This window comes from Stigmatopora nigra, chromosome 17 (assembly GCF_051989575.1).
Source record: "Stigmatopora nigra isolate UIUO_SnigA chromosome 17, RoL_Snig_1.1, whole genome shotgun sequence".
Classification (NCBI taxonomy): Eukaryota; Metazoa; Chordata; class Actinopteri; order Syngnathiformes; family Syngnathidae; genus Stigmatopora; species Stigmatopora nigra.
Genome location: NC_135524.1, coordinates 2,584,190 through 2,609,300, shown reverse-complemented (window position 1 = coordinate 2,609,300; position 25,111 = coordinate 2,584,190). Strand labels below are relative to the sequence as shown.

The 25,111-nt window shown below is 37.1% G+C and overlaps 1 protein-coding gene across 9 annotated transcripts in view; it reads left to right on the top strand.

Moving 5' to 3' along the window:
* Window positions 1-495: 495 nt before the first annotated feature.
* The window catches only part of dab2ipb (DAB2 interacting protein b), a 54,549-nt gene continuing 29,933 nt past the window's right edge, over window positions 496-25,111 (top strand). For 2 of the 9 annotated variants that reach the window (XM_077737116.1, XM_077737113.1), the window contains exons 1-4: window positions 496-676; window positions 3,591-3,712; window positions 3,857-3,977; window positions 21,371-21,501. In XM_077737116.1, coding sequence (XP_077593242.1) covers window positions 631-676; window positions 3,591-3,712; window positions 3,857-3,977; window positions 21,371-21,501 — 420 coding nt within the window. In that variant the 5' untranslated portion in view covers window positions 496-630. Of the gene's footprint in view, window positions 677-3,590; window positions 3,713-3,856; window positions 3,978-5,371; window positions 5,508-8,714; window positions 8,907-15,098; window positions 15,318-21,370; window positions 21,502-25,111 lie in introns of those variants that run through there. The other 7 variants (XM_077737114.1, XM_077737120.1, XM_077737119.1 and 4 more) reach the window with 7 other exon arrangements.

Here is a 25,111-nt window from a genome sequence, read left to right as displayed (position 1 = left end):
TTAATTAATTAAAAGGGGATTTTTGGTGTGTTTTTTGGTTAGTTAAACACAGTTTTAATGTGGGTTTTATGGCAATGAATTAATTAACTAAAAGAGGACTTTTTTGTGTGTTTTTGGTTCGTCAAACATAGTTTTTAATGTGTTTTTTTCTGGAATGTATGAGAGGATTTTGATAAGGTTGTCCTTTCAGTTATATTTCGCTTTTTTACTATATTTTTTAGTGTTTTACTGTGATATGAAGTGATTTTGTGAAAATTGGGTGACATTTTAGGACTTTTTTAATGTCTGAGATTTATTTTATAGTATATTAGTGGTCTTTTAGTGCATGTTTGTTTCTGCACATCCTTATTTAGTGTTTGTGAGAGCTAATGAGATTTGAAGCCTTTTTGCGAGATCTTGTTTACTTCCTCTGAGGTCCCTCCCTCCTCTTCCTCGGCACCCCCCGCGCTCCCCCGGACTTCACACACACTCTACATTTGTGTCAGACTCACTTTGCGTACAACGACAACACACAGTGGAAGTGGCTGGGAGACGCTCACACTTTCCTCATGGCTCGTCATTATCGTTGCTCACTCAGCTGACGCACACGTAATACACACGGATATACGCACATAGAGTTGGAGGCAAAGGATGGGGATGCAGCCACAAGATAGTGTGTTGTCTGATTACCTGTCAGGTGAGAGCTTGTATCTATTATCTAGCTGTCCATTTGTGTCCATCCATTCTGGCATACTTCAGTTTTGTTGTGTGTAGTATTTTCGAGCTTTTGTTTTTGAATGAATGTGTCGTATTGTAACATTGAAGTGGGACTTCAAAAATATGATTTTGGGGGTTGGGATTGTGGATTTTAAAGTTTTTTGGGATATTGGGATTGTTACTAATAACTGATATACTGGTTTGAAGTATGAAATAATGGGATGATTGTTTGTAAACTTAAAAATTTTGGTCAAAAAGTCAGTTAAAGAAACTTGAAATCTAAGATAAAGGCTTTAAAAATAATATTATAGTTAAATAATTTGATCAGATTTTATGTTTTGTTCCTGCTTATCATTTTTATAGGGTTTTTTTTCTATAAACTTTGTAATTTTGCAGGAATTTGATTTGATCATTTAATCAAAAAAAATTTGTTATTCTAACAAAATGAAGTACTTTTTAAGTAGTTTTATGACACAAAATGCTTTAAAAAAGTACATAAAATATTTCTTTATTGCTTTTCTCACTGAATTTTAGGGGTTTATATTGTATCATTCAAAAAAATATATTTCATAGTTAATAATTCTTCAAAAAACAACTGAAAAAAGTTAAAAGAAGCTAATGTCCGTACTCAAATGTTCATGATTTTATTATTTATTTAGCCCTTTAAATCAGAGTTACAGTTAACAATGCTAGCTCAGCATTTTCTTTCTGCTCAAGCGTGTCGCTTGGCTGCCAGCAGCAACAAAGCAGGTGGCCAGGAAGATTACATAACTAATGTGGGGAACAGAGCGAGTATAACATTGCAAAGAGAATGGAAAAAAGGGCCATCACTGCTATGATCTTTGAGATGAAATCCATTATTCTATCAACTCAAAATACTCACAAAAGTAAGTTTCCCTCTTATAAAAATATTAGGAATACCATCAAAGATTGTAAAGCAAAAAATAATAATAAAATAAACCAAAACGAACTTGAAATTTGTGGGGCATTCGTATGTAAATTGTCAAAAATGTCCCAAACATGGCACCTTGAAACAGAAAAGGCACTTATTGATCTTGACGCCGAGAGTTCCGAGGCCCGGGGGCACCGCGTCACGCTCCGAAGAGCATCGCCACGGCAACCGTAGCCCTGTCAGCTGATTTCAGGTCAGCTCATTAGCTTGGCATTTCATTTTCTGATACAATTGAGTCGATCTTGACTGAAGCCGAAAAAATGGGACTTGAAAAATTCAATCGTTTTGATTACAAAGTTATTATACTTTTTAACTATTTAACTTGGTATTTTTTTGTATTCTATACACAATGTCTTCTTAATTATTATATCCATCTTCAAAAGTTAATGCACAAAGACATTTGCCACAATAGTTAAACATAGTTTTGGTCATGTGATTTTAATGGGCTGCTTTGACGCTTCTTGACCTGGACAATTTTTATTTTTACTTTTTCAGTTTGAAAACTCTTCTTCACTCGAAAATATAATTATTTCTGACTACTTCCCGAGCAAAACAGCTTAATTTTGCAAAACCTCCGTATTTAAAACTTTTATGGCAAAAGATGAGTCTATTTTTAGTATAATTGTTGAAGAATCCTCTCGCTCTGCAGTCTTTTGACAATTCCAGCCTGAGTTGATCATATTTAATATTTTAAACATTTGGAAGTATGTTTTCTTGTTCCAGCCTGGGAAGTATATTTATTTCATTGCTGTAGCTTTGTTTATAAGCAGCCTATAACAACACATACACTTTTCTGGGCGCACTTTCGACAGCAGGGGCGAATAAAATGTACATATTTGAACACCCAACTCAGAAAACATCTGCTTTTGCCTTACTAAAACATTTTTTTTAAGTCATAATGAGCTACAAAGTGTCTATGGCCCAAATCAGACCACCCAGTGGACCATTTCCGGCCCACGAGCCACATATGATAAATAAAAATTACAAAAAATCAGATCAAAACTCCCACCCAGATGCTCTCACCCAAAAAAAAACCCATCCAGGACAGGAAAAAGTAAAAAATCTACATAGCAACTGTGAGACATTTTCTCAAGCAAGGCCTGCGGTCCGGTATCTGATTGGAGTAGCGCTTATCTTTCCCACGCAGCGTAGCACAAACGTGCTCATGCATGACAGCAACACTGACATGCACAAGGCCAATGAATAGCCTGGCGTATCTCTCCTTGCATGCTTACCGTTGTTGAATTGCAGATTGGCCACGACAGAAAGCACACTTGAAAGCTCCATGTATGACACAGCAAAGCGCCTTGCAGTCAGATTAGACCAATGAAATGATATCTTAGAAAATGTTTGACTACAATCACACAGATGCATTTTTTTTGTCAATTCTTATCCTTTTTGTAGTTATTCACGTTGCCCGAACAGAATCATGTTTACGGAAAGTCGATCTGATAACTTTGGGAGGTCTTAGTTATTATTTTAGGCCATTTTTGGTGGAATTTATGATACTGGAAACACATTTATGGGGTTGAGGGTTCGATCCCAAGTAAGTCCTCACTATATGGTGTTTGCATGTTGTCCCCTGGGCTTGCGTGGGTTTTCTCCAGGTACTCCAGTTTCCTCCTACATCCCAAAAACATCCATGCTAAGCCTTTTTAACAGTAAATTTGCCCCTAACTATGACTGGTTGGTCTTTGTCTCCATGTGCCCTGCGATTGGTTGGCTTGTAGTTGACTAGGATAGGCTCCAGCACCTCCTGGGACCCTTGTGAGGATAAGCATTTGAGAAAATCAATGTATGCTGGTTTTGATGGAGTGGAATTATTATTATCTTATGACAAAAGTGTAGAAAACTTCGCTAAATGTCGCAAAAGAGCAAAAATATCTGCATTTTTGTCTATCTCATTGTGAACTTGGCTTATTTCTTGGCGTTCTCTCCACAGATGTGCGAACGCCATCGAGGCCCCGGTTGTCCAGAGGCAGATCTTTTGACGAGAGGAACGTGTCGAAAATTCGACGTGGCGCCGTTCGAAATGGTCACGATACGCTCATTAATGGAGAACAGGTATTTGGGGAGATAAGTAGTTGCAACACAGAGTTGTATTGTCGTACTTCTTTAGCATTTTTTAGAATTGTCATTCATTTTTGCAGTTTAAACAAGGGTTTGTCGATAATTGCCAAAGGATGGATTTGACAATGGTTTTCTTAGATATTCTACCAAGATGGTAGAAGACGTGCTACGAGTGGGGCTCGTCTTTTACGGCGTACCATCAGCGTGCCGGCCGAAACGAACTTCAACGAGCTGCTCAGCCACCCGTCCACTGAAAGCGGTAAGCTTAAACTCTTCAATCATTTAATATGCACTCTTAAATATTCAACGCGCTTGGTTATGTCATAGATTAAACTTCCACTGCTGGTGTTCAGCTGGAAGAAATAAGCATTTTGAGACAGCTTTGCTTTTTTATTAGTCAAAGGGGTTTTTAGCATTGGTTGACATTGATGACGGTAGGTGACCAATCCATTTTTTTTAAGATGAGACAAACTGGTAGTGTAATTTTGGGGTAGAAATTCTTACATACTTAGTTTTTCGCCATTTATGGGAAAGTGGTCAATCGAGGGCATGTTTGTTCAAAAGTTAATATTAGATATACTCATTTAGTACTCAAAGTATGTGCTGTGGTAGTTAATTTCCATTGTTATAACTATTTTATGTATTATTTAAACAGACGTTATAATCATTCAAAACTGGCACACATCAATATTCATGTTTTTGTTTGTTTTTGGTAGAAAAGTCAAGATATTTTTGTGGATTGGGTGAATTATATTTACTAGTATTCATGTATTAACCAGTAGAGGGAGACGTATAATTCTAAAACAAAAAAGTAAGGCGGCGTGCTGTGGTATTTAGGATTGTGTGGGTGTTTTTTAACACAGCCTAAAAAATCTTATCCATCACGCAATGGAAAAGCTACTTATGATACAAATTGCATGTGCAAATCTTTTTAAATAAAAATAGACACACTGCGTTCTAATCAAGGCCAAAAAACAAAGGAAATAATGTTTACCCTTCTGCACAACTTGCTCACATACGGGCTCGAATATAAGTCATATTTCCTTGTACAAAAGTACACAATAGAGGAGCATGTTTTGAGCAAAAATGAGGGCTATTTAGAACTGATATAACATCCAATAAATAAAAGACCGATATATTATTATTTTTTTTCTAGAATAGCCATCAGTGGATATATAGTTATCTATTTTTTATGACAATTTACCAACATATTGACCTAATAAATGCTCCTTTTCAACCAAAAAATAATAATAAACACCAGCTTAAAAAAATGTGAGTATAACCAATACATAAAATAAATAAATTCTTCTTCCAAAATCCTTCATCAGTTTAATCATATTAACTATTAATTCAACCCAAAAATCTCCCAAAAATATTTCCCTTAACCGTCTGCCCTTGTTAATGTAATCCAACAAAATCTGCCAAAAGTGACACCCCTTTTCCTTCAATTTCCCGGCGGCTAAATTTTCCCGTCGAAGGGAAAAAAATGTGCTGATCGGCATCAGAGTTTCAACCACCGGGCCAAAAACCACAAGCCACTCGTTCGCTCTCTCTTTCGCTTTCTCTCTCCACCCCCTTTACATGGGGAAACCACATTGTTGCCTCCTCCCTCCCTGGTTTTTCTCTCACACTGATACAAGTCGAGTTAGAACAGTTTAGTCCGCTGATCCCAACAAACCAACCCTCCAAAAAACCCACAAAAAAGTTGCATTTAGCAGGACATTTAGCCCTTTTTTTTAACCATGGATGTATGAGTTAACTATGGAGCCTGAAGTGGATGATCAGCATGGTGAGTGATTTGGAATACTACAAAAAACTCGAGAAAAAACTCAGATAGATCCGTAAAATACTTTTTAGGTCGCAGAAAACTAACATTGGGATGAAGAAATGATTTATAAGGCTATTTAAGTTCATTTTGTTCTAAAAGTTAAGATAAAAGTTCAGTTAATTTTAACTGGTAGCGACTATTCAAAATACTTCCCACTTTAAATAACAATGCAACTTATACTCCAGTGTGCCATATACTCCAGTGCGACTTATACTCCAGTGCGACTTATACTCCAGTGCGACTTATACTTCAGTGCGACTTATACTCCAGTGCGACTTATATATTGCCTTTACCCGTTTGTTGTGTATTCTTGGGCTAGAGCCACTTATACTCTAAAAAATATGGTGTGTCTTTAGTAGTATTTAATGAGAGTTCTGCTGATTTTAGATAGTTTCTTCCCCCTAGCCGTTGTTTTAAAATCAGTGTGACTTATGTATAGTTTTCTTGGGATGGTGCGACTTATAGTCCAAAAAATACTGCATGTTTTTGAGTTGTTGCGAGTGAGAATGTTGCTGATGCTGGATATTTTCCTGCACATGGCCTATATTTTGAAGCCAGTGCGACTTATATACTGTTTTTATCTTTTTTATGTTTTCTTGGCTCGGTGCGATTTATAGTCCGAAAAATATAGCAAGTTTTTGTGTTGCTGTGAGTAAGATTTCTCCTGATTTTAGACATTTTCCTTCACTTAGCTTATATTTTGAAGCCAGTGCGACTTATATATTGTGTTTTTCTGTTCGTTGTGTTTTCTTGGCCTAGTGCGACTTATACTCCGAAAAATACAGTATTTTTTGAGTTGCCACAAGTGAGATTTTTGCTGATTCTGGACATTTTCTTGCCCTTAGCCTATGTTTGTCCTCCAGCAGTATTGCTTCACGGTCTCTCATCCCTATTTGGATGCCACTCCCGCCCATTCATCAATTTTGTTCGGAACTAACGGGAATCCTGTGAGGTGTGTTACTCCTTACAAGCTTGTTTTGAAGCTTCGAGGGCGAAAAAAAGGTCATTGAACAGATTTTGGGGGTGACAAAAGAACACCTTTTTGTTCACGCGGTTGTTCTTTCGTTTGAACTTTACAGATTTTCCCAGATTTCATCCAGATGTGACGTACTGGTTACAAAGCACCGTCGGCACTTTTTCTTTGAGATTGTGCCAAGGAAGAATGCGCGTGGCTTTTTTTTTATGAGCGTGGCCTCGCTTGTTTTGTCATGTGCTAACCATCTACCAGTTTACTGCCGCGTGGAACGGGGCGTGTGTATTTTAAGGAGCAGGCCTGTCGTTTTTTGTATGTTTTTTTTTTTTTTTTTTAAAGCTGTAATCTGCTTTTAAAAGAGGGAAGACCATTTTGTGGCAGGCCGCAGAGTTAAATATAGCCTAACCAACTTGGGAGTCGTGAACTTTGTGAGGTCATAATCATTGCCGTCAATTTGGAGCAAAAACTCTACTTTACAGCCCTTCATTTTTTATCTGTCATATAATGTGAAATTAGGTGGGATTTTTAGGCTCTTCTTATTATGTATTTGTTGTTAATTCCGGTACAAGCATATTTATATATATTTATAAAATATATTCTTCCTGAAGTTAGCCTTAATATGTGCAATATCTTAATTTTGAATCAGGATTTTTTTTATATATAATAACATTATATAAAATATATTTTTTAATATATAAATTATTCAGACAAAATAAAATAAGTATAATTTAGATATTTGAACATCACATATGTATTTATGTAAGACACATGATATAGTAAATGTTAATATTGTTTATGTTAAATAACCTCAAAAGTTATACGCATATGAATGCTTCATCATTAAAAAAATATTTTTTTAAATTTTTACTTATCAATTTAGTCACTTTAAAAATTAACAAGTATAAAAATAAACGCAGGGTGAGACTGATAATAAGAAAAAATATAATGAAGCGTATGGAGAGGTAAAAAAAACAATATAAAACAGCCTAATAAATTAAACCATCATTTCACATGTCAATTACACTGACAAACCAATTTTTTTCCAGAAATATAATAATAATAATAATAATAATAAGAGACAATAAAAGTGCTTTTACAGTAACCAAGCCATCATCCAATGAGTTGTGTCCAATATAGAAATCAATTACATTAGTTAGATTCCCAGCTTGTTACTTTTCCCACACCTTCTCAGGCGTGACAAAATCATCGAGTGTGCGACAAGCGCTGCGGGATTAAGGGCAGGGCGAGGGCGGGGGACGAGGACGGGCGAGGAGGGGTAAAAAAGGGGCGTACCCGCCAACTCCGCCGCTACACTTTTGTGGCTTTTTGTAATTCTATAGGCTGCATACCACAACGTATTTGCTCACCATTGCGGCGGTCTTTTGTGGGTCTGCAACTTTAAACTTTTTGCCCCTTGGGGGTTTATTTTTCAAGTTATTTTTATATTGATTCATTTTCTTTTTAAATAATTTGGGTTTCATATACTGTTTTTCAAATTTGGAGCACCCAATGTTTTTCTGGATAATTCTAATTATAACAAAATACCAAAATATTAGCAATCATACCCTTCATTTAAAAAAATATGTACTTTTCCTTATGCTTATCCTTTTATATTTAATAATCAATATTTTAAAAGTAAAGTTGCAGGTATACATGAATGATATATATACATAATAATTCATATTTTGCCTCCCTGTTCATTGACAGTTTGATGGATTATAATCCATTGGTCTCAGTATATAGATTATAAATTATAAATTCCCCATGTTAAACTTTTCAGTCCCATGTAGCCAACTTTTAAACCCTGCTATGTTATCATTTTAATCTCCAATATTATAGTTTGTTTAAGTTTTGTGATGGACTGAGTGTTTCTGCTTGTCCCCGCGGTTTTTCACTCCAGCCGCAACAAAGCCTCCCATTGGCTGGACGCCGGTGTTGGAATTTGGCTGGCAACTCCTCCTCCTCCCACCTCCTGCTCCTTTAGCCCCGAGGAACGACACGACGTTCCCTCTACCTTCTTTCAACAATAAGGGAGGGACGCAGGGGGGGGTTTAGTGAATGGTTTTACTTCCTAACCGAAATCAGCAAGGACCCAAAGAAAGGAACAAGACGCTCCTGCTTTGTGAGAAAGTGTGTAGGAGGAGGAGGTGGTGGAATGGTAGAGGGGGGTAGGGAGGGTGAGCCCTGCAGGAGTCCTCAGTCAGGACACACATGCACTCTCTCTCTTTCAAACACTCTACCACACGGCCGAGGAGTTGCTGGCTTGGTCAACTCGCGGCCAGGAGTCTGCATGAGGGGCAAAAGGGACCAGAAGGAGAGAAAAATCCCATCCGGAGCTCCGATTCGTTGCCCGGTTTGGGATTTCGTCCTCGAGATGAGACCCTGAGGTAAGGCGAAAACCTCCCACGGGTCTGGCGCCGTCATCTTTTCCCCCCGCTGCTGACGTGTGTTTACATGTCACACTCAGGGCGAGAAAATCTGTACGGGACTTTAGACTGGAAGTTACTTTTTGGGGTTTTGCGGCGTAAAGTTTTTTTGGAGTGGTGGTGGTTGTAGTAAGTGTCTGTGAATGCGTGTCTGGGGGCATTGTTGTCCTATTATTAGAGCACCGGCAGCTGTGGGGAAGGAAGGAAGGCAGAGAAGAGGGATTATCGTTGGGGAAGGGGGTGGAAGAAAAGGGGGTGAATAAGAGGGTGGTCCGGAGTTGGGATTGGGTTTTTGGGGGATATGCTCATGGAATTGGGGAGAGTCAGAATGGAAGTTGAGATTTAGTGTTTGGAATTGAAGCTAGGTTTGGGAGATTGAGGATGGTAGAGTGGGTTGTGGTCTTTATCAAACAAACAAAGTTTATCACTTGAAATGGTGAACTGGGGTTGCTTTTATCCTCAGCAACTGGGGTGCTTTGTGTCAGAATTGTTGACGTTTGATGAATTGTTCGGGTGAGTTCCATCTGAAAGGTAAATAAATGTCAACTGTATGTTACACACCTTACTGCAAACATAGTGAAAGGACTGACAAAGTTTGAAAGGACTGAATTATCCGTCTAGTTATGTTATAGAATACCTGTTTGTTTTGATTGACCCTAATGTCTTTGTGATGGGGATTTGGACATGTCAAAACGTTCAAGGGTCTGAGTCCAAGTCCATGTATTGAAATACTTCACAAGCTCTCAGACTTGGTTGCAAAAAGACTCAGTTTTGGTTTCTGTTTTGAAGTCAACTTGGTCTCATTGGTTTCTGCCTTTAGGCAAGTCTTTCGACAATACTTTTTGTTAGGGGGCGTGTTCCGAAAATTGATAAGATATACTTTCATTTGCAAAGTTTTCAGCTTTCATGCTAACGTTAGGGGTCAAGAACTCTTTGACATCTACTGTATTATGTCGTAAGTCTTCAAATTCCTAAGTTGACTTGTTGAACTTGTATTAAAGCTTGATTACGACTTGACAGCTGCCACTCACGTTGGCGTCACTCGCGTCTGCAATCAAACAATTGTTTGTGCCATGGTTCAAAAAGTTGTGAACAGGGAACACTACATTACTTGTGTCAATAGAGGAATTTGAAAAAGTTGAAGTATTTAATAGACTTTAATTGGGTAGAAGGTGACATAATGTCGCTCAGTGTTTCTCCTTGTGGAGGTCTGGCCTCGGTTTCCCTCAGATTTCTTTCCAGGTTTTGACTAGCGCTTGTGTAATTAACCACTCGTAAATCCGGAGGCAAGTGAGGGTGTCTGACAACAGTATTTTGGTAAAAGCACGTCGTGGAAGGGCGGCATTTGTGAAGGCGTCAGGCGATTGCGTGCTAAGCATGTCTGGGCTGAAGACTTAGTATCTAGAAGTTGCTATAATTTGTTTTTTTCACAGTTTTTCGTCGTATCAAATGACTTTAGTGGTTTTTATTTTCAGGGCACTTGTTTAGGCTATAACACGATAACATGCCAGACGACAATGAAGACTTTTGTCTGAGTGGGAGCTGTTTTTAGGAGCTCACTGCCTGTTTGCAGTCAGGAAATCAACAGTTTTAAGGGTGTTTTACCAGACTTACTTGTCACTTTCCCGTTCGTTTTAGACGAATGTTGTGCTGTTGGATCAATGTGGTGGGTTGCCAGGTTTGGACAGGAAAGGAAAGGACAGACATTGGAGTGGAAGCCAAACAGAAAACAGGAAAGAAGGGAACATAAACTCAACTCCCTAAAGTTCCTCATACTCCCAACAAACTTACCTCATGTCCCGTCATGTGACCAGACAACAAGGGCAGTATTTAAAAAAATATGCAAAAACTGTAAAAACCTTCCAGTGAACTCTTTTATGATTAAATCATTACCTGGAATTGACGATGGAATCCATTTTGAACTCATTAGTCTTCCCAATTTAAAAAGAAAGCTAAGACAGCTATTGTGATGATTGGCAGTAGATATTTTATTTGTTTTTTTATTGCTAATTGGGTGTGCGATTGCACTTTTACTGGCTAGAGACCACTTAAAATGCACATGGCCATTTAGTAAATTACAGCTATTGATTTTGTCCACAATGGAGCCTCTGTTACTGCATGAGAAATGAAGAATTCCTCAAATTCCGACATAAGAATGCAGAGTATTACTCAATACAGTGAGTGGACATCTAAATCCACTATAATGCGACACCAGTCTTTTTTGCTTCAATGTCAACCTTGTGAGGGAAATCTTGCTGTTATGCAAGACTAGATGAAAGTACTACATGATAAATTATGTGCTCATAGTACTTTGTCAAGAAGTCAGAATGTTTGTAGTATTTTTACAAATATCTGCAGAAATTCCCCAATTATGTTCATTCTTTATTCCATCCCTAATTTTTTACATATTTTTTATTCATTTTATTGATATACATTACATTTATTTACCGTATTTTCAGTATACAAGGCACACCACATTATAAGGTGCACTGCATTATAAGGCGCAACCTCAATGAATGACACATTTTAGTTTTTTTTACATATATAAGGCGCACTGTCTATTTTGGAGAAAATTTAAGACTTTTAACTGCGCCTTATAGTCGTGAAAATACGGTAAATTAACATTATCCAAGTAATTTTGAGGTATTTTCTGATTTTCACATATTTTCTATTGCAAAACTGTCCTATTAGTTGTGTGAGATTATGCGTTTATGGTCAAAAAACATGAAGATTTTGATCAAGTTAAAGAAAAATCAGCTAAGGTGATTTTTTTTTAAGGAAAAAGCCAAGTTTCTGTTGTTTGGATGGTGACGTAAATGCATGGCATTGGGTTAAACTAGTGACATAATGAAGGCTGTGATCACAAATGTCCTTGGAACGACTTAAAAAATGACGTCAAATGAATGGCAATTAAAAAATAATGCTTTCCAGTTTGCATCAATCAATCAACCATCTTAAAGTGGCAAACTCTCCATATCTTCCCCTTCATTTTAAAGCAAGACTTTCTCTTTCTTCTTCCTTTTATGCCACGATGTCGTCTACCAGGGGCGGGGGGATTTACAAGGCACTTGGCTGCTAGATTAAAAAGGAACAGGATTACCAGGAGGAGGCGGAGGATGGCAGCTTTTATTTTTAAAGCGTGTACGAACATGCGTGAGCTCTCCGTGGGGATCAATGAGGTCCCGGCTCATCTGATTGGAGTAGAGATGCGCTATTGTCATCTTGTGTCACGTGTTGGTTTGATTGAAACACATTTGTAAGCATTCTCAATGTAATCCAGACATTGTGATGGAGTTGCTTTGCATGTGACTGACTTTGATTACATCTATTCAATAGTCAGTGTATTGTAGTGAATGCCTCACTTTTTTTTGCAGTTATTTGTGCATAGTAATGACATTTTGGTGGGCTTTTTAACTCCCCTGCAAAATTTCTCATTGCCATTAACAGCCATCCAAATTAGTTTTGTATATATTTTGGGGGAATTTAAAAAATAAGGGGATATTTCTTAAAATCTAAATATAAGTATCTGGTATATACTCACATGAGGCCAACCGGAATTCATTAATTATAAAATTTTCTTACACACTAACTTCCTAAGTCTCAAAATACTCCAAATAGCCTAAATATATTTCTTTAAAAATACAGAATATACATTTTTAAATGTTTCATTTGTTGGATTTTTTAAAATTCTGACTTTTAGATGACTAATAAAGATGAAATTTAAGTTTTTTAGCAACACAAGATGCAAATATTATACAACATTTAGACATCTATTGATAAAGTGACACCAAAAAAACATAATGTTGCATTTCAGACATTTTTTAAGCCACCAAACTGACCCACATTTGGGTTTTATACAGTTAATGACATAAAAACCATGTTTGACCTTAATTTTCAATATATGCCTGCTTTTGCTTAACCATTCCCATCTATCACTTGCCAAAAAACATTTAATCTTACTAATATAACATAACTTAATATTTTTTTCCTCTGATGGTTGGTAGGAAATTTAGGCATTACTAGTTAAAATGACCCAAAAACCTTTATATTATTGTTGCTGGTAAAAAGAAGCAAACAGGAGGCAGCTTAATGGTTAAGATTAGAAAAGCCCACCAAGGAGGGAGTGGAAAAGTAATGCCGGGTTACTATTCAGTGATCTTGAGCTTAACGCTTTAATCCCCCAGGCAGCCATTCTGTCATTTTTGCATTCGACTAAAATTTATCATGGACGATTAAGATGGGCTTGCAGTCTGTCAAATATCCTTTTAGGATCCATCTTTTCACAATTACAATCTATACTAAGTCCATTGGAGAAGATTCAGTTGTGCAATGCCAGCTTTTCCACAAGAGGGAAGTAGGAGACTGCATTCTTTATGCTAATTTATCGTGGTGGTGTTGTCAGGGATACTTTCCATTAAGGTTTTTAGACTTGTTGTTTTTGGTGCTTCTGTTTTGGGTGCTCAAACCACTTATTTTCAACTTTTTACTCTTCAATTTGCAAATAATCGTAATAGTTAGTCAATTAAATCATTGTTTACCGCAATACTGACCTTTTTTGTGGCTATAAATTGTATTTTTCCTCAATTTAATCCTTGACAATTCCCAGTTCTACTTTGGTAATTGTCCAAAACTTCCAGGTTTTCCAGGTTTTTAAAAAGTGACCTTATTTATTTTTTAAATTCCAAAAAAATGCAAACAGTAAACTCTGCTTATATACTGTACTTCAATTTTGTTGTTCACAATATTCAATTGACAGAATCGACATCAATATCAAGTATTCATTCATTTTAAAACAAAACAATCACCATTTTGGATAAAATTCTGCATGCCAACCACATTCATTGATAATATCCTATTTTTTTAAAGTATCTTTGTCCAGTAAAAGCAGGTAAACAGTGTAGTAGAGCCAAAATACTTTGAATTTTCAGAAACCCTGCACTAAAAAGCACTACGTCTCATTTGCTTCATTTTCCTTATCATGTGTCCACTTCCAGCCGGTCGATAGCTGAATAAACAATAGCAAGCCCATTTTGCAAAAGGCTTTCTTATTGATACAGGGAGAATAGAGCTGAGTGTTGCCAATCGATACTGCTCTTTTATTTATTTATTTTTAAATAAGATCCTAATCCGTGCTGTGGTAAGACCTCCATTTACATTATCCTGTGTGTAGGAAAACAAACCTTCTTAATTACAGATTAGTTGGAGTTAAACCTAGTGTGAAAACTCGAGGAACTTCATTAAATTGACATGTATTCGTGTTTTTGTGTAAATTTAGTGGCTAAGTTGAGGGTGTTGTGATAAGGTGAGTGGTTTATTTTGTAGAAATGAAGTCAAAATTCAGATTTTTTTAGGGGAATTGTGATATTTATTCATCCTAATCATTCCAGTTAGTTTGATCCGGAATAAGAAAAGACTACAATCCCGAAACATGTGATGCATGAGGGATTACTGTAAAATAAGAACATGTTTTTAAAGACTTAATGGTTGTTTAAAGGGAAGCTGTGAAGTACTATGAAACTCAATTTCAGTTGAACTTTGACCTTATCCATTGTTTTGTCTTGTTTTTGGTGTCGACCAGCTAAATAGTTTACTTAATCGATCTCATGGGTTTCAAGGCGCTTTCCTCCAAATCCGTTCCCCTTCTTTATTGAAGAAACATGACCTGATGAACTTAAAAGCGCCCTTAAGCAAAACCAGTCTCAATTCAACCTGGTAACCAACCCGTTTTACACCCATGCGGAAAACCACGCTGTTCTTTGATACCTCATGTCATCTCTTTCATGTCTTTATCTGCACTTGTTTGCTTTTTGTTCGCCATCTGCTACACTCCACAGTGGCTTTTTTATATACTTTCACTGCACCACAATGGGATCTTTCTATGTTGTATCCAACAGGAAACACTGTCTTTTTTTGTCCGTTTTTTTGCGATAAAATTCCTACGGTCTAAAACACTGGGAAGCTTTCCTGCTCGCCAGGATACACGCTCACACATGCGGTATTCCGGACTACCCGGATCATGTTGTGGGAAACTTTTTTTTGAAGAGTAAAGAGGGGGGTGGGAGTGTTTTTAAAAAGGTGGAGCTGTGTGGACAAGCAGGACCGACCTAGGCAGTTTGCAATCTCCTCACTCTTCCCTGTGGAATGTTAGGGACAATGGAGGAGTTTGAAAACAGGAGTGCTTTTTTATTAGAAGTTTGGACTTGAGGACTTGAATTTGGAGCGAGTGTTTCGGGTGTAGTGGCTAAAAGATGGCCGGGATTACAAGGAAGGGATCTGGAAGACGGTCTTACTACTACAGATTCTTGGGAAAGTCTCGGTTGCAGAGACAGCGTAGTCGATCCCGCAGTCGAACCCGGCCGGCTGCAAGCAGGGGTAATAAACGCCGCTTAGTAAATAAATGACAATTACAGGTCACTGCATTGATGTTCGACAGTTATCACTCGAGTAAAGTAGTCGTAAAAGTGTAGATATGTGGATTATAAGGACTAGTGAATGTGTGTAACAGCCATTTGGGATAATAGTGTGCTTTGTATTGGGAAAATATCAGTGTTGGTGTTTTGAGTGTTGGGTAAAACTAACTTTGTAGGGGGAAAATGTTCTTTTGCCGTCTGTTGTTGTTCTGGTAGATGTTCCTCAGTCAACAACATATTGCAAGGCAGGACATCTGTAGCCTAATGTTGCTTTGCACTGTTTGTTTTATGGAATAGCCACAAGGCATTTTCTGTTGTTTACTTAATTTGCTGCATGTGAGAGCTCATTATGGTACAGTAAATGTGCTTACAGAAAATAAATAGTACAATTACAGACCGAGTTATGTTTCTGATGTAATAAGTCGCTGTATTCACTTTACGGATTTGTCTCAAAATTAGAGAAATGCTTTGGTTATTCCCAGTTGTAAACAGAAACATTTTTACACCCACTTTTTGATGCAAACATTTGAAATGGCAATAGTTCCAAGAACATTTATTAAAATAATTTTGTTTGATTGATTTAAAGGCACACATGATCATTTTCTTCTCTGTAGTTGAGGTCGGTTTGCCATTGGCATTCACATACTGATGCTAGTAGGTTCATGTCGTCGTGGTAACAGTTGACAGACCATTGCTTGGGGTCAAACTGCCAATTGGAGGAGAAGGGGGAAGGGTTGGCATGGTTGGCCTTTTCGTTTTGGAGGATTTCAAGCTTTTAACAAATAATTTTGTTTAAAAGATGGCATTTTTCAATGATGATTTCACATAATGGGAGCTTGTTGACAGAAGGAATTCATTCCTAACAGAATATTGTCGTTAGGAAATGAGCATTTGTACTTTAGAGATGAGTAGATAGGAGATTAATGCCATTAATCGCGCCATTGGTTGGTCAGAACTTGGATTTTCATGGAAAAGTACAAAATCCAGGGTGTTATTAAGTGTTGGTGAATGAAAGATGTCATTTTTTACGGCTAAAGGTGATCATCCGTTCAGAAAAATATCCTTTTCTTTATCTTAGACCACCATTAGTGTATTAAATGGTCTTGACATGCTCATTGTCATGTGAGCTCATTGTTTTGTTTTGTATGTGGATGGAAACTCTGCTATCAGTCAGCTCCATTTCCCCTTTCTATCTCTTGCCACTTTGACAATATTTGCATGGGAAGTGTAAGTAAAAAAATGGCTTCAATAACAAAAGCTTAAATTGTAATACTATCTATCTGGTTGATTGAATCCTGAATTTTTTGGTGCTTGATTGCTGTGAGTCAGTAAATTCAACCAACTATCCTTTCCGGGTATTTTGGTGCTTAAGCCTTGAGTAAATGATGGAGAAGGTCCAGATGACTCAGTGCTTCTTCTGGGCTTGGAAATAAAGGAGACAGGTGGAGGCTGATCCTGCCTGTAATCCATAAATATGGACTCAGAATACACAGACGTGCTTCCGATCATGATGCATTTTCTGTAAATATAAACCTCCTTAGGCTAAAATCCACCACTTCTTCCAACGCCTGAAAAATTATCGAGTCTTGGACCTAATTCTGGTGTTTAATGTGATTCTCCACATATTTACTCATACTTAAAAGTCTTAAATTTCCTCCAATCAGAATGAACTAAATTCAAGATTTTGTAGATGTCACTGTATGACAATGACAGCTTGACTGTCTTAGTACATTGCTTGCTGACGAGCTATATACTTATATATTAGAGCCGAAATTGGTAAAACGAGATCGGTTTTACAATAATTATACTTAAAAAATCCCGTACAAAAGTTGTTATACGACGTACACAATTCTAAATTGTCAAAAAAGTGTATACAATTCAGGAAAAAGGTATGTAACTACAACCAAATCATAGTTTTTTCATAGTTTTTTTTTCTACCAACATGACTTTTAACATTAATCCTTACCACAATACTATTAAATTATCTCGACCCATTGTATTCAGTCAATGATTCAGTACAACTGAGTTATCATCTACCAGCCCCAAAAACTTTAACTCCGAAATTCAACACTCACTCAACCAATCAAGACTCATCATTTTTCGTCAACTGTCTTTTAATGGACGAGTCTTTTCCCCTGTTTTCCAGCCTATTGTCTTACATAACTCATAAATCTCTACGGTCAAGGGTTCATTTAGTTATCAAGAACACAAAAAATCTATTTTCCACTCACATGATCATGTTTTTCTTATTTAAAATGGCCGCGAGCATCAAAGCGGGACTAAAGCGTGCCCGAAATAAGCGCTACTTGTCTGACGAGCTCCATTACACGGATCACCGTTCAAGCCATGAGTTGCTAACGAGAGCGGCCAAATCGCATCGCATTGCATTGTTCCGTGCTTGACATTAATTCGAAGCATTTCAATTCAAGAGACGACGCACAAACCCGTCGAGGCGGGTCGTCTCGCGCCTGAAGGGTGGGCAGAAATTGTGGTGGGTTGGGGGGGGTTGTAAGGAATCTAGCTGACAGCAATTTGATTGTTTTATTTTAGTTTTCCAACCACGCATCCCTTGGGCCGCCTGCAGACGATCTAAACAACACAAGTTTTGACACTTTTTCAAGTTATTCTGTCAGGTGGACTGATTTGGAAATATGTTGCTGTTTTGGTCAACTTATATTTCTTTATCACCGCATCAGGTGGTGTAAAACAGGGTGGTCCAAACTTTTTGAACGTTTTCAGGATGCAAGGTCTTAACTTTGCTGTCACTCACAGTGGAAGTGAATTATGCAATGGGAGTGTTCACAGTTTAAATGGATGTGGTGTCTACAATTGTCAATGTTTGGGCTATAGATAGTGTTATGGTATTGTAAAATTAACAATGGAAATTGTAGAATTCTCTTGTTGTTTTTAAGTTGATTTAAACATGTTAAATCCCCAAAAAAGTGAACTAAACTTATTTAAACTCAATGATATTTTTAGAATTCGCTGTTCTACTGGCTGTAGTATTGACACTGTTGGTGTACACAGTAGAATATATACATTTCATATTGTCCAACTTATATGTTTAAGTGCATTTTATAAGTTTTTAATAATTTCAAATTGTGTAGGCTGTATAAAAAAAATTTGTACTGGATTTTTTTAAAGTATTTTTTGTAAAACTGATCTGGTTTTACCCATTTAGGCTCTAATCTGGATCATCTCGGTCACTATTTGCAAACAAAAACTGCTAATATTGTCATTTTTTAAGCATGGTATATGCATACACATTCCCCTTTTCATTATAAAAGTATATAGTGCGTCAGCAAGCAATGTACCAAATATATATTTTTTATCATTTAAGTAGAATTGCAATCATTAATAAGGGACTCAATTATCTGAAGTTAACAGGTATGCAATTTAGAACTAATAATTAAAAGAATATGAAAATGGAATGAAATATCATGAATGATTGACAACTCAAATAAAGCCAAATTTGTACTTAGTTGATACAAAACTTAAATTTTGAGGAATATCTCTCCAAAGTATTTTTCCTGCACCCTAGATCGTTGCCCTGGAAAAAAAATATAACCCAACAGGGATGCTTTGAATGTGTTTTATCAGTTCAGGCATAAAAAAAACTTGAAGTAATACGGAGAAAAGCTTAGTCACTCCAGTGTCTATTTAAAGATGTATCTTAAGATCCAAGTCTAACAACTTCAAAGTGTGCATGTCTGTATTCCTGTCACAACACAAGACTTCTCATTCTGCATTTTTCATTTTTTTTTGGTCCTGAGGGTGTCGGTTTCCGTCATTGCAAAGAATCTCAACTCAGACCTTGTTGTTCATTATCTTCTGGTATGTTATTTTCTTCATATAGCGTGCAACCATCTTTTTTTCCCCCCCAGCATTTGAAATTTTGCCTTCTTTTGCTCTAAATTTAGTCTTTTTCTCGTTTTTTTTTTGTTTGTTTTTCCGATGAGACGGGACAGCTGTTGTTGGTTATAAGCAGAAAATGGGCATGTAAATACAAGAAAAAAATAAAAAACGGCATAAAAACCTGTTTATGCAAATTAAATTAGCATTTTTAGATTTAAATAAGTACTCCATTCAAGTGCAAAACATCTACTTAAAATGGTTTGGCTATGATAACACATGCTAAATATGTTTAAGAATCAAAAAGTATCGGATATATTTTTAAATAGTTAAATATAAGAAATAACTGTTTTTGTAGAGGAAGAAATATGTTATAAAACCTAATAGAAAAAAGGGATTTTATGAAATGACAAAAATGTCATATTCACTCATTTATTATGCATACATTGTAAACTTAATTAGAAAAAGTTGCAGTCCATTTTTTAATTTTTAGGGCATTCTGTTTGCATATTGTAATTTTTCTCTTTTTGGTATAAAGCTAAGATAAATTTACCATATTTTCACGACTATAAAGCGCACTTAAAAGTCTTAAATTTTCTTCAAAATAGACAGGGCGCCTTATAATCCAGTGTGCTTTATATATGGGAAAAAAATGTGTCATTCATTGACAGTGCGCCTTATAATGTGGTGCGCCTTATAGTCGTGAAAATACGGTAGTTGTATAGTATTAGTAGTCACTGTATACTTGTTAAAAAACATTTATTTTAAACATGGACGTCTAAGGCAGCCGGGTTAAGCAAAAGGCATCGTCAATAAAGTACTACACAAAAACAGTAAACTTTTATTCCAAAGTAAAGAAGTCCATGTACTCGTAAAGAAGCGACAACATGAAGATAGCCAAGGGCTACTTGCGTTTCCAGCCCACGCCGCCCGCCGCCTCTCGTCTTTTCCCCTCCGCTTCCTTCCCTCCATTAACATTCACTAATATAGGTCACGCCGCACATTTCCTGTGTGTACAACGCCGGTTAATCCCCCTGGAGGCGGAGCCGACACGGGACATTCCCCTTTGCGAGGACCGTAGACGGAAAAGGTCGAGGGCCGTGAACGAGTCTCTTCAGCAATCAGACCCAAAAAACTGCAAACCAGCTTGTCTGGACTTGTTGCAAAATTGTCACAGTGACGAATCAGGCATACTTTTGGAATGACGAGTCGGAGGAATTGAGCTGGAATCTTTTTGACGTTCATGGAGATGTCCGTTCCATTTGAACTGGGAGGGTTGGCAGACAATTATTTCAATGTTGGGTCAGTTTTAGGTGGCCTTATGTGGAACAACAATTACAAAAAGATCTGTACTGTAGATATTTTATGATATATTATTTACACTGGTCTGGTGTGTGAGTGGTTTGCGAGTTTGCCTCGCAGTTCTGTGGTCGAGGGTTCGATCCTAGGTTACATTTTCTCAAATGGATTACGTGAGATAGCAAAACATGCACGTTAGGCTGCTTGAAGACTTTAAATTGCCTTGTGATTGGTTGTTTGTCTTCTTGGCATAGATTCTGGACGTTCTGTAGTCGTCTGGGATAGGCTCCAGCACCCCTTGCGACCCGTGTGAGAATATGTCTTCAGGAAATGAATGAAAAATCAAATAGGGACATTTTTGGGGGGTTTCCGCTTTGTGTGTGTAATTAACATAGCAACATATTTGCATGATTGGTCTTTAAATACACAATTTTAATTGATAAAAAAATCAGTCTTTGCAGATATTTTCATATTTTCCATGTAAAATTTGGAATGACACAACAAAAACGGCCCCAAGCTGCTGTCTGGGTTTGAATGAACCATTTTAAGTCTTGTTATGATGCCCATGAAATCTCCATGCATCTCGATTCAATTGAAGTAAGAAGAAAACCGTATTTCACAGTTCTAAATACTGCACAATCCAGATGGTCCAAATAGGGAAAAAAATGAGTTGTAAATGGCGTGGTTGGAGAATAAATCTGTTCCGTCTCGCATTTGCTGTCGTGTTTACGTTGACGCCAAACGAAGTGGGCGTTTTGCGACGGAAGGCGGCAAGCTGCGCAATCGGTAGCAGCCATTCATTTGCTCACTTTGCCAAATTACGCCCATTAAATGATACAATTTTTGTTGTCTTTTTTTGCGCAGAGTCGCCTCCTGAAAAGTCAGGGCACCGACGCAGCATGCCGGGCAGCCCACCGGACAAAACAGCGCCAACTATGGACGTCACGTCCGCCAGCAACGCTGCAGCCACGCCTTTTCGAGTAACCGTGAGTACTGTGAGTCCGTATATCGATATTTGTCGGCATGCTTTTTTAACAAAAATCAGATTCACCTTGTTTTTGACGGAAGTGGAGCCACCAAAATTTGACAAAAGCATCCCCATTTTTTTACAAATTACCCACATTTTTCCAATAAGAAATAAAACTATTAAAAACTAATAGATTGTCGATTATAGACCCCAAAATGCCTCAAATTTTAGAGAAAATTACCCAAAATATGCAGACTGAAAGCCAGAACTACCCAAAAAATCAACTAGACTCGATCCCAAATCACAAAATAATAAATTATAGCTACCATGAAATCGGTATTTAGTTTTTTTAACTAGATCTACAATGTCTTCTGTGTCTGTCTTGCTATTGCAACCAAAAAAAATCCCGAATATGGAGTCAAATGAAGTTCTAACCTAACCAAACTTAAAGAAATTTTGCTCCCATCTATGCTTCGTTTTAACCAACACATATTTGCTGCCATCTGGTGGAATCGCCAACCAATTTTAAACGTTTTTGCGGAGTTCAATGTCATTTTTTTAAGTGCAAACCACCTCTACTACCCTCAACCTCTTCGTCTGGCATCCAGATGGACACGATACGGCCCTCGACTAGCTTTGATGATGTCCAAAACGCGTCTTTTTGATGTTCACCGCCCAGAATTTGCGTTCGAGCGTGTCGGGGCAAGCCGGACGCCGATTCCGCTTTCATTCCTCGACATCAAAGCCGGTTTAATCCAGTCCATCCTGGCCTGCACGTATAAACGTACACATCGTGTTTATCATTCCAATTTCACAACAATATGCAAAGTGCCACATTTAATTCTGTCGACAAACAGGCGGTTAATTGTGCGTAAAATTCCGTGATGAGTCATCAATTTAAAACTAATTAGCAATTAGTGTTGGATATTTGCATAAATAACAAATGAGCAGGGAGGCGAACTAGAGGTGAAGTATAAATACTGGAAAGTGTATACTTAGGGGATGTGGAAATTTATTTATAAACCCATTGCTAATTTAAAAAATGCCCTTGAAAATGGCACGCACAATAAGCTTGAGTTTACTGTGAATTGTTATTAGTTTCCTGATGATCTGTGATTGGCTGGCCACTGCCTGTTGCCTGTAATGAACTGTGGTAGGCCTAATCATCTTTGATTTGAGTTAATATGAAAATAATACAAATGAATAATTAGGTTAAAAAAATATTTTTTTAAAAATCAACCAAAATTTTGAGTCAAATGACATTATTTCCGACCTAGTTGTCGATCATGGACATTCCGAACATGTAATTTTAACTATTTACCTCCTATTGACAGTGATAGACGTCCATGAAAATAATACAAATGAATAATTAGGTTAAAAAAAACAGTTTTTAAATTCCACCAAATTTTGTGTCAATGATAGACGTCCACCAAATTTCCATCAGTAGGTTTGATAGTCAACTTCTATAAAAATAAGCAGTATTTATTGACTTTAACTATTCGTAATGTATACACATTTGCATTGTAATGAACTTGGGCAACTTTATACAGGCGTTCTATAAAAACAATGGTGTATTTCTACTTTTAGCCAACAGCGATGGGGGCGGGGCAACTCATTTCGTCTTATTCTCTCCTCGCGGAAGAGTCGGCGGTAACATCTAAAGTACTCTTGAGCTAAATCTGTCAAAATGTTTTTCCGTCATCTTGTTGGTGGAGACGCTCGGCAAAAAAAAAAAAAAAAGCGGCGCCTCCTTCACTTTCTTCAAAACTTCGCATTCCTAAATTCGGATGGAAATTTAAATCACTCACGGTTAAGAAACATAGAATTGAATGTCAGAAAATGTCCGACAAAATACACAAACTGTAAATCTAGCAAAAATACCACAGCAAAAACCAAAGATTATTAAAAACTTAACATTTTATTGATCATTATTACATCATTTAATGTGTACCATCAATTATTTCCCATTACTTTTAATGTGATTCTTTTTCCATTAACTTTTTGCAATCAATTTTTCATTTATCTTTCTATTTCTGTCCTCTATTCCTTGTCCATTTCCCCAGCATGATTCTTTCCCCTCATTTCCATCCTCTTTTTTTCACTCCACTTGTTTCAGCCCTTTGACGAAAGCTAATTAAATGCACTTTGCAGCGTTACCCATCTAGCGTGGCGATGGCCTCCCCCGCCGGCGCCCCAGGGGTGCACGTGGGGTTAATGTAGGTGTCAGTCATCGGTTTTTAAGCCATTGAAAGTTAGAGGATAGGATAGTGACAGTTAATCATTGTCCATAGTCTGAAGGTAGGTTTTTGACATCGAAAAATAGGATGATGATGATGAGAAAATATCATGTCGGTAAAGTGATATCAGTGTCAGAAAATGGTGTTGCCATGTTGTGGATTTTAGAATTAAAGTATTCGAATAATTTAGATTAATATCAACAGCAAATGAATCAAGACTAGTATTGGCAAATCAGATCATTTGAGATCAATTTTATTAAACCTATTTTCATTTTAGATGTCTTTCCATGTTGTTTGGCAGAAAATAAATTAAGACTCTTTATCAAGTGAATTGAGATTAATCTCATTGTTTGAGTTAAACATATTTGTGACCAAAATAGCTTTATTTCCAGTTCAATTGTAGTCAATAAGATAAAACTTTTTGTAATGAGTAGATCACTGATTAATCTCCTCACCTATTAGAGATTAATCACTAACTACAAATAAATTAAGATTGTCAGCGATCACATGAATAGAGATTATTCTCATTGTGCATCTATGATTTAAACATAGTTGTGACCCAGATAGCTTTATTTCAAGTTCACTTGTAGCCAATAAAATAAAACTTTTTGTGATGAGAATAATGCTGATTAATCTCATCACCTATCAGAGATTAATCACTAACTACAAATAAATTGAAACTCTGCGATCACATGAATTGAGATTAATCTCATCAACAACTGGGAATCCACCTGGATTTCACGTTGAATTATAGCCAATAAAATAAAACTTTTTGTAATGAGAATAACGCTGATTAATCTCATCACCTATCAGAGATTAATCACTAACTACAAATGAATTAAAACTGTTAGCAATCACATCAACCAAGATTAATCTCATCAACCAATGGAGTCAATCACTGCAAAAATACTACAACATCGACAAGGCGTCTCCAAAAGTTCGCGCCACCTGTCATAACGTTGCTCTCTAATTACCTCCCGAGGCGACCTATCTCCAAGGCGACCATGACAAATCGAGGCCATTTGACTGCCATGTAACAACAACACAAAAAAAACAACAACAAAAGAGAAAATATGCAAGCAGAGACCTGACGGCGAGGCGAAAACCTCTCAAAATGCAGGAAGAACATGTCACCTTGCATTTTGAAAGCCACCTTTTTCACCATTTTAAATTCTTACAAACTAACCACTGCTAACAGCATTTTTTAACAAACAACACGTGACAAATTGCCAAATTTTGAGAGGTGTTTTGATCTACTCCAGGACCAAAAATAGTCATCTTTTGCACACGCTTACATAAACGTGCTACATTTAATTAGCGCTCACAATCATCCTTCGTTTTTTTAACCCAACCCACTTCATTCGCCCCAAAAAAAACAGGCGCCTGGTGTATCGGGTAATG